The 14,472-nt window shown below is 45.6% G+C and overlaps 2 protein-coding genes across 3 annotated transcripts in view; both read right to left on the reverse strand.

The window, feature by feature from the left end:
* GNAL (G protein subunit alpha L) overlaps positions 1-14,472 on the reverse strand; it is a 90,558-nt gene that overhangs the window by 9,636 nt on the left and 66,450 nt on the right. The window lies entirely within an intron of this gene.
* On the reverse strand, positions 1,438-4,437 carry CHMP1B (charged multivesicular body protein 1B). The gene has a single exon (XM_060028642.2). It carries the CDS (start codon positions 4,319-4,321, stop codon positions 3,722-3,724), a length of 600 nt encoding a protein of 199 aa, XP_059884625.1. The 5' UTR covers positions 4,322-4,437; the 3' UTR covers positions 1,438-3,721.

The following is a 14,472-nucleotide window of genomic DNA, read 5'->3' on the forward strand; positions in this document are numbered from 1 at the left end:
CAAACAAAACCCCCAAATAAATGAACAAGCCAAACCAAATAAAAACAAACACATAGATACAGAGAACTGAGTAGTGGTTACCAGAGGGGGAGAGGCAGGGGGAGGGGGAAATGGGTGAAGGGGATCGACTGTGAGGTGATGGCTGGAAACGAAATTTTTGGTGGCAAGCTTGCTGTAGTGTGTACAGAAGTAGAATGTTGTAAACATGAAACTTATGTGTCATAAGCCAGTGCTACTTCAAAAAAAAAAAAAGGAAGAAAAGAAAAAAGAAACCAGTTTTAGGACACTATAATCCCATCCTCCGTGTAGTTTGTTTCATGATTTGATTAGCTCGGAGCACACCTTACATCGTGATTTCCCCCCTTGTATAAGCTGAGGTATAAAACGGTGCGCAAAGAGCACTGACATTACTCATCTTGATGACTCTATCACACCTGTGTACACTTGTGTATTTTCCTCTTTTTGCTTGTGCCTTATCTACCTAGCTCCACTGAAGACCGTTTAAGGCAGAAGCATGTCTTTATTTCTAGAAAGAAGCCCCAGACAGCCAGCATCTGACACACCTCAGTCCAAATCTTTTACTGTATTCAGTTGTTCTCAACAAACACTGCTGAATTGTTTGTCCTGACACCGTTCAGGAGGGATGGAGGATGTACAAACCCTAAAGAGCAGGAGCAAATACCTCAGTTTGGAGAAACACGATGAAGGAAGAGGACAGGGTGGTCCTGAGGGTACATCTGGGCTCTGCTGAGGGCCCCTGCACCCACTGTGATGCTGTCACCGGGGAGCTCTGGGCGTGGTCACGAGTGACAGCACCCAAGGGAGATCTGCATTCACACCTACTGAGCTGGGTATACCACCTGATGCCCAGGAACCATGACTGAGATGCACTGGTCCTGCCCCACATGGAACCTACTATCTGGTTGTAGGAAAACAAACCCCGGTACACCAGGCAGGCACTGTCTCATTCCAACCAGTTGATTAAAAGAAAAAAAAGAGATGGGGGCCTGCGCATCAGTTTGTTCAATGACCACAGGCTCACAGCTTCTTGCCAACAGCACCTGAGGTCCTGAGCTTTGGATTTTGGCTATGGAAACGCTTCCAAGAGGGTGTCATGCCTGTTGCAGAGGAGGAATCTAGAACATGAGGTGCCTCACTTCTGCTCAATGAGGTGAGGTTGTCTGGCTGACCCTGAGATCACGTTCAGTGAATAAGGTTGTCAGATGGGTGCTTACTTTAGGCGGCACCCTTTCAAATCGAAGACAGCAGGGTGGGCACACGGCACCCTCATCTGAAAGGCACACACACATTAAGTCTCCTTCAGGAAGAAGCATCTGTAGTAAGAAATGTCTCCAATAGTGCAGTTATCATCTGAACTTAAATAAACTAAATAGTTCCTAAAGTAAACTTAAAAGTTTATTCTAAATCCATTTGGAAACTGTGAATTTGAAGGCAGAAAAATACAAAGGAGAAATAAGAGCAAAAATTATACTAGTAGTTGCATGGAAGATGAACCATTTCCTCGGTATGTTTGAGCTGGATCCTTTTGGAAATTCTCTCTTGAGCCTAGGCAAGTTTCAGTATGAGGAAGAACCTTGTTGCCACGAAGAAACTATTACAGTAAAGAAATAACAACTTGGGCTTCTAGAAATATGCATGCAAACAGAAATTCAGGTGCTAAAGGTGAGTCTGGAAAAATACTATGCTTTCTGAACCAAATCAACCTCTGAATTCTTTTTCCTTAAATAGCTTTGTAAACAGGATGTACAGTAAGTATGCAATAACATGCAGTTTAAAATGATTTATTTGACAAACTTCTGTGGTTCATATTCCAGCATTTCATCAACTGCAAAACTGAGGAAATAATTCATGGGCCTGGTATGCTTTTGAAAATATTTATGTTTCATAAAAATGTACATTCATATAGTTTGAAATGAACATATTTTAAGAAAGTTCAAGCATATATAAGCATTGTTTAATCTCACAAAATATATTAGTTTTGTTGGGAATTATCTGCACTATAAAAGGGTCCTCAATTTACCAAAGGATCAACACCAAGCTATTATTTAAGTTGTAATGATGTTTTCAGTCTAAAGAGGGGTTAGGACTCATGCTGTGCTCACCAACAGCTGCCTCTGGGCAACCTTGTGGATGAAAGGTGACACCAAAAGGGACAAGTTCTAGAAAGAGGATTTGGGGCAGATGACTGGCAGATGTCCCTTACAGAAGACTTTGGAACAACATCCAGTCAGACATAATGACACTTATATACGAGGGCCAGTCCTCATCTGCACACAACTCTTCATTTTTTTTTCCCCCTTAATACACACACATTCATACAGTAGGACATGTTGTAACAGTGAATACTTGGTTCTCAATCTTTCAAAGGGCTTGGAAGAGTCCGTTTAATTATTTTCTGAAATACTGGAATTCTCTCCAGTGAAGGGAAGAGGGAATTTAAAATATCCTTAAGTGTTTAACTTAGATTAATATGCTCGCCAAGGCAAAAGCAAGTTGCTGTTCTCCATGTTTTGCGGCTCTGAGAAAGTGGTAGCAACAGGCTCTGCTTTTTCACTTTCACTTTACACACCACCATTCCAGAAAGATGGAAGGCAGCACATCTGGGCTCTGGCCTGAGAGGGTCGAGCCTACTGTCTGACCCTGCATCTGTCCTTCCCAGACTTCCATGTGGCTGCATGTATGTGTAAGGGATTTGCATGGCTAAGCCAAACACTCCAACTTGTATTTTCGAGGTTTTAAAAGAGCTGTTGCTTTTAAGACAAGATAATAAATGCAAATAATTAGAACCTAAAATGCAGTTCTAATTTTATTTCTATTTTTGATTAAAATCAAAACAAAACCTACACACACACAGTCCCAGGGCTTTCTCAAACCAATCAACGGTTCTTTGGCAACGTCAGAGTAATGTCACTGTCATGCTAATTGCCATACTTTAAAAAAAGTCTAATTAAATAGGAAAATAACTAGAAACATAAGAGAGAAGTTCACTTGGAAAAAACTGTCATACTAACGTTAAACCTTGTAAATCTTAAACCCATAAATGAACACTTTTCTCTTATGATAAATGGAAGTTACGTGGCATTTCCAGTTATAAAGACAACTACCATAAGAAAAATTTATAGGACGTAAACAGTAACTGAACATTATGCAGGAAAATCGTAAAGTAATTTTAGTGTAAGTTATGAGAACAGATGAATAGTCACCTTTAGTCTGGATCTGATTACAATAAACAAAGGATACACAGAATAGCACTGCCCATGAAATAAATCTCTTAATGAGGTGTTGATAGCGCTGTAATCAACCTAAGTAATCACCTCCCGTCAACTCTAGATATTATCGATTACACAAAATTAAAAAGAAAACCTTCAATTCTGGTAATTCGGGCAGAATACTGAATACACAGGAACTAGAGTTTTGACCACATTTTTAAGAAAGATTCATATACGCCAAATTAACCAGATCTGTTAAAAGGCAGCTATAAAAATACACATGATAACAAGCTATACAGAACTTTCAAATCCATTTAAGAGTGGAGAAGGCCTGGGACGTCTTCGTGTATCTGGAGAGCACTGTAAAACCCAAAGGTAGAAGCATCTTGAGGAAGAGCAGTTCAGCATTCCGGCCGGTTCCGAGTTTCTAGCGTAGAGTATCCGTCTTCGAAGGTGGCTGCGGCCGGGACGCCTGAGAGCGGGTTCCGCGGTCACACTTGGTCCCGCAGGCGGGCCAGCCTCTGGGACAGTTCGTCCTGCTCGGCCGAGGCCACGCTCGTGCCCACGGAGCCGGTCTGGCCCTGCGGCAGCTCCATGTTGAGGTCGAGGCCGGCCTCGTCTGCCATTTCCTGCAGCAGCATATCCACCTGGCCCTGGGGAGTGGTCAGCGTCGTCGTGCTGCTCATCGTGTCCTCCATCTGCTGCGTCTGCACGTCCAGCGTCTCGAACTGGTGCTCGAACTTGTCCATCAGGGCGGAGATCTTCTCGAGATTCATGGTCTTCAACGTCGCGTCCATCGACTTAACCACACCGGCCATCGACTTGGTCACCTTGCCCATCGTCACGGCCGTCTGGACCCTGGCGGCCACCGCGTCCACCCGCGCGCTCATCCTCAGGAAATTCACCGCCTGGTTCTTCTGGCGAATCGCGTTCTCGGCGTGAATCCTCGCAACTTCCATGTTGCCCTTCTGAATGGCCTTTTTAATCTTGGCCTTTTCGGCCTTTTCCTCCTTGTCGCATTTTTTGGCACTCCTGCCCAGTTCTTTGGCCGCGAACTTTAGGTTGAACAGGTGTTTCTCCATGTTGGACATGATCGGACGGCTCCCGGGGGTCGGCGGCCGGGGCCGAGGTGGAAGCCGGAGGAGGTAGGAAAAGAAAGACCGCTCCCGGCCGCCGCTCCTTTGTTTTGGTCCCACTTCCCGTTTCTGCAGCACGCGGCGCAGACCGTGACGTCATCGCTCGGCGCCGGGAGCGGGGCAGGCGGGGCGCACGGCGTAGGGGGCGGGGCTCCCGGACCTGGACGAGGCGCACCTGGGCCCAGGCGGCCAGATGTTGCAGCGCTTACCGCGGCCCCTCTGACCCCCGCGCTCGCCGTCTGCACCGAGTCCCCCCCGCCCCCCGCACCAGTTGTTAAAGAACTGAAGCATTAGTAAATTAACGGAAATGCGTGTCCACACACTTTCGTAGGCACGGACAGGATTGTCTGGAGCTGCACGTAAAAACTGTCCAAACTTGGTGGCCTGAGGTGTCCGGCCAGAGGCTGGAAACCAGGAAGCTGTCCTGAGGTTAGCAGACCACAGCCTTCTCCATCTGCTCTGGCAAATTCCACTTTCTCAGGGGAACGTGGACCGTTAATAATTAAAAGTACAAAACAGAAAAAGTTGTATCACTGACCTGCGCCTCGGTCTTTGAGGACAATCTGGTTGCAGCCTGTGACATCCTTTTACTGCAGCGGGTGAAAATACCTTCTGGTCCGCGGACCACCTCGTCTATGCTGTGGCTGAAGGTCAGCTTGTAGATGAGTTGCCAGCAACTCCAAACATACAAAAATCCTTGTGTGGTTTAGTAATAAAAGACCCATCTTTTGCTGACATGATTCTGTTTGATATTTTATAAATATCCAAGGAACTTCACTCACATTTCATTTTGACACGAAACTGTCATTTTAAATTATGCAGGCAGAGGATGGTGAAGTACTGGGACCCACACCCACTGGCGTAGATCAAAACTGTCACTATGTATTATACCCTTTAGAAGTGCAGGCTTTCAGATGGCAGCAGACTGTGCTGTGGCTTTTTTCTTTTAGGAAGATTCCTCCCGTACAGCAATAACAACATAGCAGGGCCCAACCTGCCCTAAGGAGCTAGGCTGAAAATGAACTCTGAGAGTAATTCTGTTTGAGAAAGTTTTAATCCAAAGTCTCACCATCCCTTTGGGCCTCGTGTGATAGTTTGCCAGTGGTGCTGTTGCACATGCATTTTCCTAAAACGCAGCTCTGGTTATATCACTCTCTTGCTCCAAAACCTGAGCAGAAAGGCACGCGGCGAACACGGTCCCCACCCTCCCTTTTCTTTCCCTCCTCACCTAGTCAAGCCAGACTGAGCTTGGAGGCTGAACACCATTTGTGTCACTTGGTCAGTGTGGATGAGGAGGGATGGTCCTCCGGACACTGTCCCCACTGCCTGGGCTTCTAGCCGTCGCATCTCTGCCTATTGTGATCCTGCCCCTGCTCAAAGCTGCTTCTCCAGGACCCCCGCTCTGTGCTGTCCCCTTACCCCGCACAGCACACATGTCAGACTGCCTGGCATGGGGTCCGGGTACCTATTATATTACGAACTGCGTGGAGGCAGAGAACAGTCTTATTCCTTTTTCCCCCCGTGGAACCCAGCACACGCTCTGCAAACAGCAGGCACTGAACCCAGTAAGGTTTTGCTGAGTTGAACTGTGGCTGAGAGGGGCTAGGACGTTACCCTCGTCAGCAGCTTAGCCAAGATTACTTTTTTTCCCTAAAGCAGAACTCTTTCTTCACGTGAGACATTCCTAGAAACAGAATATAAAAGACCAATAAAGGGAAGAAATCTGTTTAAAGTGGGGCTTAGAGGGCCCCACCCCCTTCACTGCTCACCCACTGTCCCCCCCCCCTCCGCCCTTTCTTTTGGGTCCCTTGCAGTCAGCAAGCCAGTTCCTTGACCGTTACCCATGGCCTGTTCCATTATGTGACAGGGTTTGGAATATAAGCATGAGAAACCTTGACAGATTATGAGGATAATGACAACTAACATATTAAGTCCTGATGTGCTGGGTTGTTCTGGCCACTTTGCATGAACTGACCCATGTCATCCTCACAAACCCTAGGAGGTAGACGCTGTTAACACCTCCATCCTATGGGCCAGGGAACTGGAGCACAGCACGCTAAGCCACTGGCTGGGTCCACAGCTGCTAAGCGTGAGGAATGGGATTCCAGGGCTGCGGTGGGACAAGTAAGAAACAATGGGGGATGCAGTAAGTTAACATGGGATCCAGTGGAGTTATCATTTCTACTTAAAGGAAGAGGTTGATGCAGCAGGAGTTGTTTTGAGACAGCTGAGGACTGGATTGACTGCGAGGTTAACAGGAGCTAAGGAAGGCTGCTCAGAGAAGTTGACAGCCCCCGAGGCTACGCTTGCTGACCGAGGCGGGTCTCCTCTGGCTGCTGGACAGCCTGGACTCCAGACTCCAGCTGAGGACTCCAGAGGCCCGGGCAGACTGGACGCCGAGGGGAGGCTGACCTTGCCGTGGGCCTGCTTCCCAGGCCTGGCCCTCTGCTTTCTTCTCTGACACCTCAGCCACCCCACCGTGCTCAGTATGACCCAGGCTGAAGCTCTCATGGTCACTTTCCGAGAGCCAGCTTCCTTCTGAGCCCAATGTCCCAACGACCTGCTGACCCTGGAGAGCTGGGGGTGCAAGGCCGTTGCCAAGTCCTCCCACTGACTGCTCGGTCCTTCCCCCCAAACCTGCTCCTTCTGCTAAAGGGCATTCCATGCACCCAGCTATTCAGGTCAGATTCTTAGGAATCATCTGGAACCACCCGCTTTTGAAAGTTCACTGCTTGGCACCAGGTACCAGTCACCCTCGGGGACACACGGAAGCTCAGTGTGTTTCTGCTGAACATATGACTGCAGGCGAAGGACCCGGCACTGGGCACATACCCCCTTGGTGACCATTTCCAGGAGTGCATGACATACACCACTGCACCTATTATATATATAATTTTCCTCTCTATTCATTTAGGAACACAGCCATAATGTGAGACTCCGAGACTCCTCAAACCTTGGGAAATCGCAAAGCCATTATCCTTCAAATTATATTAACATGATGTCCAGGTTGAAAAATGAAAACAAGAAAGCGTTAGAAGGAAACAGAAAAGTCGCCCCTGAGTGGACTGCCACGATGCTCCGCACAGGGGCAGCTGGGAAACGCCCGGTCAGTGGTTCTCAGGGTGGCAGCACAGCCCGAGTCCCCCTGTCCTGATGGTCTAATCACATGGACACAGGGATTTTCCTGCTCTATGCTGAACACCTTACTGATCTGACGACAGGCTGAAAATGAAACCTCAACACTCTGGGCTCTAAAGACTTCCGGGATTTCCCTTGGTGCAGAGGAAAGCAATCCCTACTGCACCCAGCCGTTCACAGAAGGAGCCTCCCCACCCCTTCCCGATCCTCTTTGCAATAAAGAACAATTTGATTCAGAAAACAGCAATAGCAGTAATTCCTTTTTTTTTTTAAGACTCTAAATATTAATTTCCCCCCTTGAGTTTTGTTGAAACATAACTCCAGATTCTCTTCAGTTTGGTCTTATTTTAGGACGATTTTGGACTTTCCCAACAAAAGAAGCAATGTGAAAGCAGGAGGGGGAGGCCTGGGTGTGACCTTGACTGGGAGTCAGGGCACCGGGCGCTGGTCCCTTCTGGTAAAGCTGGGTGATTCCTCGTGTGATCTGGTGTAGACCAGCTCACTTCTACGGGCCTCAGTTTCCTCAATTGTAAAACTGGCAAAGGAGGACCTAGGATCTAACAGTCATGTCTTCATCAGGTCCTGGAACTGGGGGAGGCTGCTTAAAACTATTAAATTTAAAAAAAAATCCCTGAATTCAAATAATTCAGGCAAAGTCTCAAAATAGTGTGCTTTGGCCAAGATGTGAAACAGTGAAGACTCTCATACACTACTGGTGGGAGTGTCAGTAGATATAACCTCTCTTTTTTTTATCTAATAAAGTTAAAAAGTGCACCCCCATGAGCACCAGTTCTGCTTGCAATGACCCACCCCAGAGAAACGCTTGCATGTGTGCCCCAGGTACAAAACAAGACGTCATGACCTAAACCTAGAAACAACGTAACTGTGAACAGAACAGAGATATGAATTGTGGCAGATTTTTACAATCGAATACTGCATAGCAATGAAAATAAATAGCTATACCCATACTCAAAGCATGAATACATCCTAAAAACTTAACTGGAGCAAAAGGAACAGACCAAAATGGTATACATGGCATAATTCCATTAAAAAAGTCCCTAAAACAATCTGTAGAGATTCGTTTTAAGATTTACTTAGAGAAAAAAATGTGCTGTTTAAATTGCTTTTCTCCCGGCAATTGTGATGGTGTTGCCAGATCTCGTGTGGAACGCACAGAGAAGATTCAGCAAAAAGGAGAAGGCGGACTGTGTCTATCTTTATGTTACTCCTCCACATACAAAAGTTTGTAGGAAGAAAATCTCCTCCTTTGGTGAGAAAATCTCCTCCTCCTGCCTCAAAGGGACAGATGAACATAAGCAGAGAGTAAGGAACTGTGGTCGGAAAACAAAGACCTGAAATATTTCACGGTCTGCGACATGTGCCTGCACGCCTCTTCCCATCACTCTTTCCATTCGTCACTGGGAATCTTTATTCTGCTACTTTTTCTTTAATTTTAAGAAAAGCTTATTCCCTGCATAGAAACATGTTGCAGTACCTAACAGCTGCCTGGCTGCCTGATGGGAAGTAGGTCATCTTGCGGCCACTGCTCTGGGTCAGAAGGGATTTCAGGACCACAGCTCCGGGGCAGGTGGACAGGACTGCTCGCCGGTCCAGCCGGGCTGCAGAGGGGACCGCTCTCCAGGAACCTGGAGGCTGACGGTTCTCACACAAGTTTTTTTTCCCTTAAACTTGAACATTCAGCTTACAAGCCGTACGTTAAAAACAGCTACTGTGCACCCTGGGCAGTAAATCTGCTACACATCACAGCCCTGTCTAGGCCTGCTCTGGCAGCTCCTTCTGGGAATAATGGAAACATTAGAAGCAGAGCGTCCTCAGGGCTTGGTGGGGTTGAGTGTCAGGACCCAACCCTGGGCCCCTCATTGCCGCTCCTGGTACCGGTGTGTGCAGCTGATACACCCACATCCTTTATCGGTGCTGTATCTGACCCATCCCGAGACACAGCTTTTAAGTAGCATCCTGTCACAGTTAAATTAAGCTTAAGTGGGTCATGTGATTTAAAATACCCATGGCCACAGAACAGAGGACAGTGCTGACAGCCATGTACTCTGAGAACCACTTAAAGTCCCTTCAGGTCTAGTTTAACCCACACCGTCCACATAAAAGAAGGAGTCCCGGGCCATTAGTGCCCAAGCTCGCAATTTCTTTTGTTCAAGGAGGAGCTGCAATCAAGCTTTTGAGCCAAAATGTAAAGCTTTTGTTAGTTTAAGCTGATGTCTTCAGTTAGGAAGCAAAACAGGACGAGAACTCCACTATAACGTAACTCAATGAATCCTACTAGAGATAACTTAAAACTTCTATTTAAAACGTGAAAAATCCTGTTAAAAAAGCCAGATACTTGTTAACACTTCTACATTGCTATAATTACTACGATAGCCTTCAGTTTCTCTGAGGCAGTGAACACCTGTGGTCTGAAGGAGGCCAAAGGTAGGTATTTTTAAAAGCAGTGTCAGCTTTAAAATGGTTTTGAACTGAGTCATCAGATACAAGGTATCTGAACTCAAATATACTGGCTACGCTTTCTTATTCTACTGTTTGGTGGACTTGGGCCAGACTCTTCCAGCTCACACCTGTTTCCACAAGTACTGCCTGGCTCGAGGCTCGGGATGTACGGCGGGGGTGGGAGGTGGGGACAGGTAAGTAATCCACACACGTGATGCATTTATACTGTTCCACAAAGCAGAGGGGTGCATTTCCCCCGCATTTCTTTTTTTGGAAGGGTCGCCACAATTGGGGCACAGAGGTGCTGGCGGAGCTTCCCTGATAAATCTGCCCAGTGAGGCTAGGTTCTAGCAGATACTTCTATTCCAGGAACCACTAGGCTGCCTTGAGGCATGTTTAACTGTGTCCTAAATATAATAAATCCCAGCCAGGGTTAACATCTGGAAAACAATACTTAACAGTAAACTCTAGCATACTGCGGGAGAGAGAAAATGTATTTTCAGAGCAGTTTAGGGGTTAAAAGAGAGTTCAGAGCTCCCTGAATTTCAGCTTACACAAATAGGGGAGATGCTGCAAATTCTTCAATGTCTTTCACATGAAATAAAGCAAGGAAATAGCACAGGTGGTGTCCACCGTGTCGTGTGTCTGCCACAGCCCCGGGACGCAGGTCCCACCACCTCCCAGGTCCTGGAGAGGCAGCTGACTGAGGGCAGGCCAGCCTGAGAAGCAGGGGGTCAACTGAGGGCTTCCCGATGCAGACAGCCTTCTGTAGGCCCAGGGCCGCCCTGTCGTCAGAGACCAGATACACCACTGTGTCACACCAGCACACCATGTATTAGAGGAAGAACCACAGTGAGAAACGGGCCCTCCAATCTGTGCTCACTTCACGCCAAATTTCTTATTTTAGAAGGGATCTGAGATGTCGTTACACATGGTCAATTGAGGATAATAAAATGTATCCTTTCTTGGAAAAATGATGTAAGTCTTGTCAGTTTTAGAAGAGGATATATTGGGACTTCCCTGGTGGTGCAGTGGTTAAGAATCAGCCTACCAATGCAGGGGCATGGGTTCGATCCCTGGTCCGGGAAGATCCCACATGCCGTGGAGCAACTAAGCCCATGCATGAGCTACAACTACTGAGCCTGTGTGCCACAACTACTGAAGCCCACACACCTAGAGCCCGTGCTCTGCATTAAGGAAAAGCCACCGCCATGAGAAGCCCGCACACCACAACGAAGAGTAGCCCCTGCTCGCTGCAACTAGAGAAAGCCTGCGCGCAACAACGATGACGAACGCAGACAAAAATAAAATAAATAAATAAATTTATATATAAAAAAAGAAGAGGATATATTTAGTTACTGCATACATCTTAGCAGAGAGTCACGGCAAAGTGACTTCCTTCTGAGCCCCCGTAGCTGGTATGAGGAATCCTTCATTCCTTCTCCTCAGAAACAATGCCCGGCCCTCGAGGTTCACATCGATGGAGAACAGGATGGGAAACACTGAGTACCAAGCACTTAACTGTGATCACGTGGATAAAACGGTTAGTGAGCACATGGGAATTCCATCTGTGCTTAGTAAGTTAATATAAGAACAGAATGAAGCTTGTATTTGAAAGGTAGCTTTCTGTTGGTATCATGGAGTCTAATTATTATGTGATCAATGGAATTTGGTGTAAGGAAGAAGGACGGTTTTACTTTCTTCCTTTTTTGAAAGCTTTCTTTGATGTGAAATTACCAAAGGGCAGCTCCTCCACTCCCTGAATCATACTTGAAAGACTGTAATTACATTTCTTGACAGTGTGAACACATGCTCACTGTTTACTGGAAGGAGGGAAGTCCTTATGTAATGTACTATTTACTAGAGCAGCCCGTTTTCTCTGAGCAGAAGTGAATGCTTCTGCTCGAAAGAAGGCCATGTGAAAACAGGAACCAGCCTTTCGTCCTGTCAAGGCTGAACAACAGTCATTGTCTGATTAGACCACATTTGTTTCTCCTTTCATCGTACGATGGACATTTGCGTTATTTCCACTTTCTGGCTATTCTGAATAATAAGATATTGTGCCTTTATCTGAGTTTTAGAGAAAGATGAATTCTGTACAAATGAGAATGAACAGTTAAAATGTAAAAGTCCATTCTTGTAACAGTTGCTTTCTGAACACCTACTATGTGCTGGGCTTTGTTCCAGGCATGGTGGGGAACAGCCAACAGTGGCCCACTGACCCATTCATAACGGAGAGTTTAAAATACCTGATTAGATTTACTTATTCATTCAACAAATATTTAATGAGATGTTACTGTGTTGGGCACTGTGTGGAGAAGAACAGCTCAAAATCCTATGGAAATAACTTCTTATAAAATTACCTGCCAGTTTCCATAAAGATATTTTTTAGAGATATCAAGACATCTTTTCAGTATGGGAATCGTATTTTGAATCAGTATTTTTGTTTTTCCGTTTCTCCTCTTCCCCTTTCTTTCAGCAGCATACCTGTACTGCCAGTTCAAGCACACAGGTGAGACAGAGATCCTTTTATAGGGTCAGGAGCATTCACTTCTGTGGAGCAATCGTTCACCGCTTTTGAACGGAGTCTCTCTTTTTGCTTTTTCCTTGGTATTAAATAGAATCGCCCTGAAATTAGGCAGATTCAAATGATCAGCAGTCTCCATATTAATTTTACTGTGGTGTCCAAATTAATCTAACAAGCCAGTTGCAACAGGGGGTCTCAAAGTGCATTTAAAGCACACAATTCAGTGGTTTTCTTCGTACTTCCAGACTTGTGCAACCAGCTCCACGATCACTTTTAGAATTTGCATTGTTCCAAAAGGGCACCCGGTACCCATCAAGCAGGTCCTCTCTTAATCCGCCCCCTCAACTCCCCTCAGCCCTATGCAACCCTAACCTACTTCCTGTCTCTACAGAAATACTTATTCTAGGTATTTCATATAAATGGAATCACACAGTATGTGGCCTTTTGTGTTTGGCTTCTTTGACTTATCACATCTTCAGGGCTCATCCATGTTGCTCTGTGTGTGTCAGTGCTTCATTCCGTTTTACAGCTAAATAATATTCCATTGCATAGACAGACCACAATTTGTTTATCCATTCCTCAGTTGATTTGGATTGTTTCTTTTTTTTGGCTGTGCTGCGTGACATGCGGGATCTTAGTTCCCGCAACAGGGATCAAACCCGTGGCCCCTGCATTGGGAGCACAGAGTCTTAACCACTGGACCACCAGGGAAGTCCCTGTCTTAAAGTTTTGGTATAGATGTATGTTTTCAATTCTCTTGGATGTATACCTAGGAATTGCTGGGTCATACGGTAACTCTGTGTTTAACTTTTTGTGGAACTGCCAGACTGTTTTCCAAAGCGGCTGCACTATTTTACATCTCTACCAGCAAAAATATGAAGGTTCCAATTTCCCCACATCCTCGCCACATTAGTTTTCATCTGACTCTTTGATTCTAGCCATCCTAGTGGGTGTACAGTGGTGTCTCATTATGGTTTCAATTTGCATTTCCCTGAGAGCCAATGATGTTGACCACATTTTCACAGCTTACCGGCCACTTATATATCTTATTGGGGAAATGTTTCTTCTGATCCTTTGCTCATTTTAATATTGGGTTATTTATCTTTATTTTAAAATAAATTTATTTTATTTATTTATTTTTGGCTGCATTGGGTCTTTGTTGCTGCGCGTGGGCTTTCTCTAGTTGTGGTGAGCAGGGGCTACTCGTCATTGTGGTGTGCGGGCTTCTCATTAAGGTGGCTTCTCTTGTTGCAGAGCATGGGCTCTAGGAGCACGGGCTTCAGTAGTTGTGGCATGTGGGCTCAGTAGTTGTGGCTCGTGGGCTCTAGAGCACAGGCTCAGTAGTTGTGGCGCATGGGCTTAGTTGTTCCGCGGCATGTGGGATCTTTCAGGACCAGGGCTCGAACCCGTGTCCCCTACATTGGCAGGTGGATTCTTAACCACTGTGCCAGCAGGGAAGCCCTATTTATCTTTCTGTTATTGAGTTGTAAGAGTTCTTTATATATTCTGGATACAAATAACTTATCAGATACATAGTTTACAAATATTTTCTCTTTTCGGTGAATTATCCTTTAAATTTCTTGAACTATGAGGACCTCTATAAAAAAACCCCAACTATCCTGGTTTTCATTTGCAAACTATGTTTGATACACGAATGTGATAAAAATGAACAGTTAAGGAGAGCGACTTCAGAATCTGAGAAAATGGGTGTCCTTGTGAAAATCCACTTATTTATAAGCTAGGATTCACCCTCATCATCTTTAAAATTTATTCTGTGGCAGCACCTGGCATGCATTTCATGCTCACATAATGTTTGTTAAACTTTTAAACCATAATAGTCTCTCACAATCTTTAGGTTTAAAATGTGAAATCCTGGTTAAATCAAGTAACAGCCTGGTAGTTCTATGTAGTCGTGGGCAGTTTTGTTTCCTCCTCTGTAGAATGGAGATAATAAACTCTTTGCGTTTGTGTGAGGATGAAT

This window comes from Delphinus delphis, chromosome 13 (assembly GCF_949987515.2).
Source record: "Delphinus delphis chromosome 13, mDelDel1.2, whole genome shotgun sequence".
Taxonomy (NCBI): Eukaryota; Metazoa; Chordata; class Mammalia; order Artiodactyla; family Delphinidae; genus Delphinus; species Delphinus delphis.

What these genes read in the sequence shown, in the direction of transcription:
- CHMP1B (XM_060028642.2), bottom strand. Translation starts at nt 4,321, where the DNA reads ATGTCCAACATGGAGAAACACCTGTTCAACCTAAAGTTCGCGGCCAAA.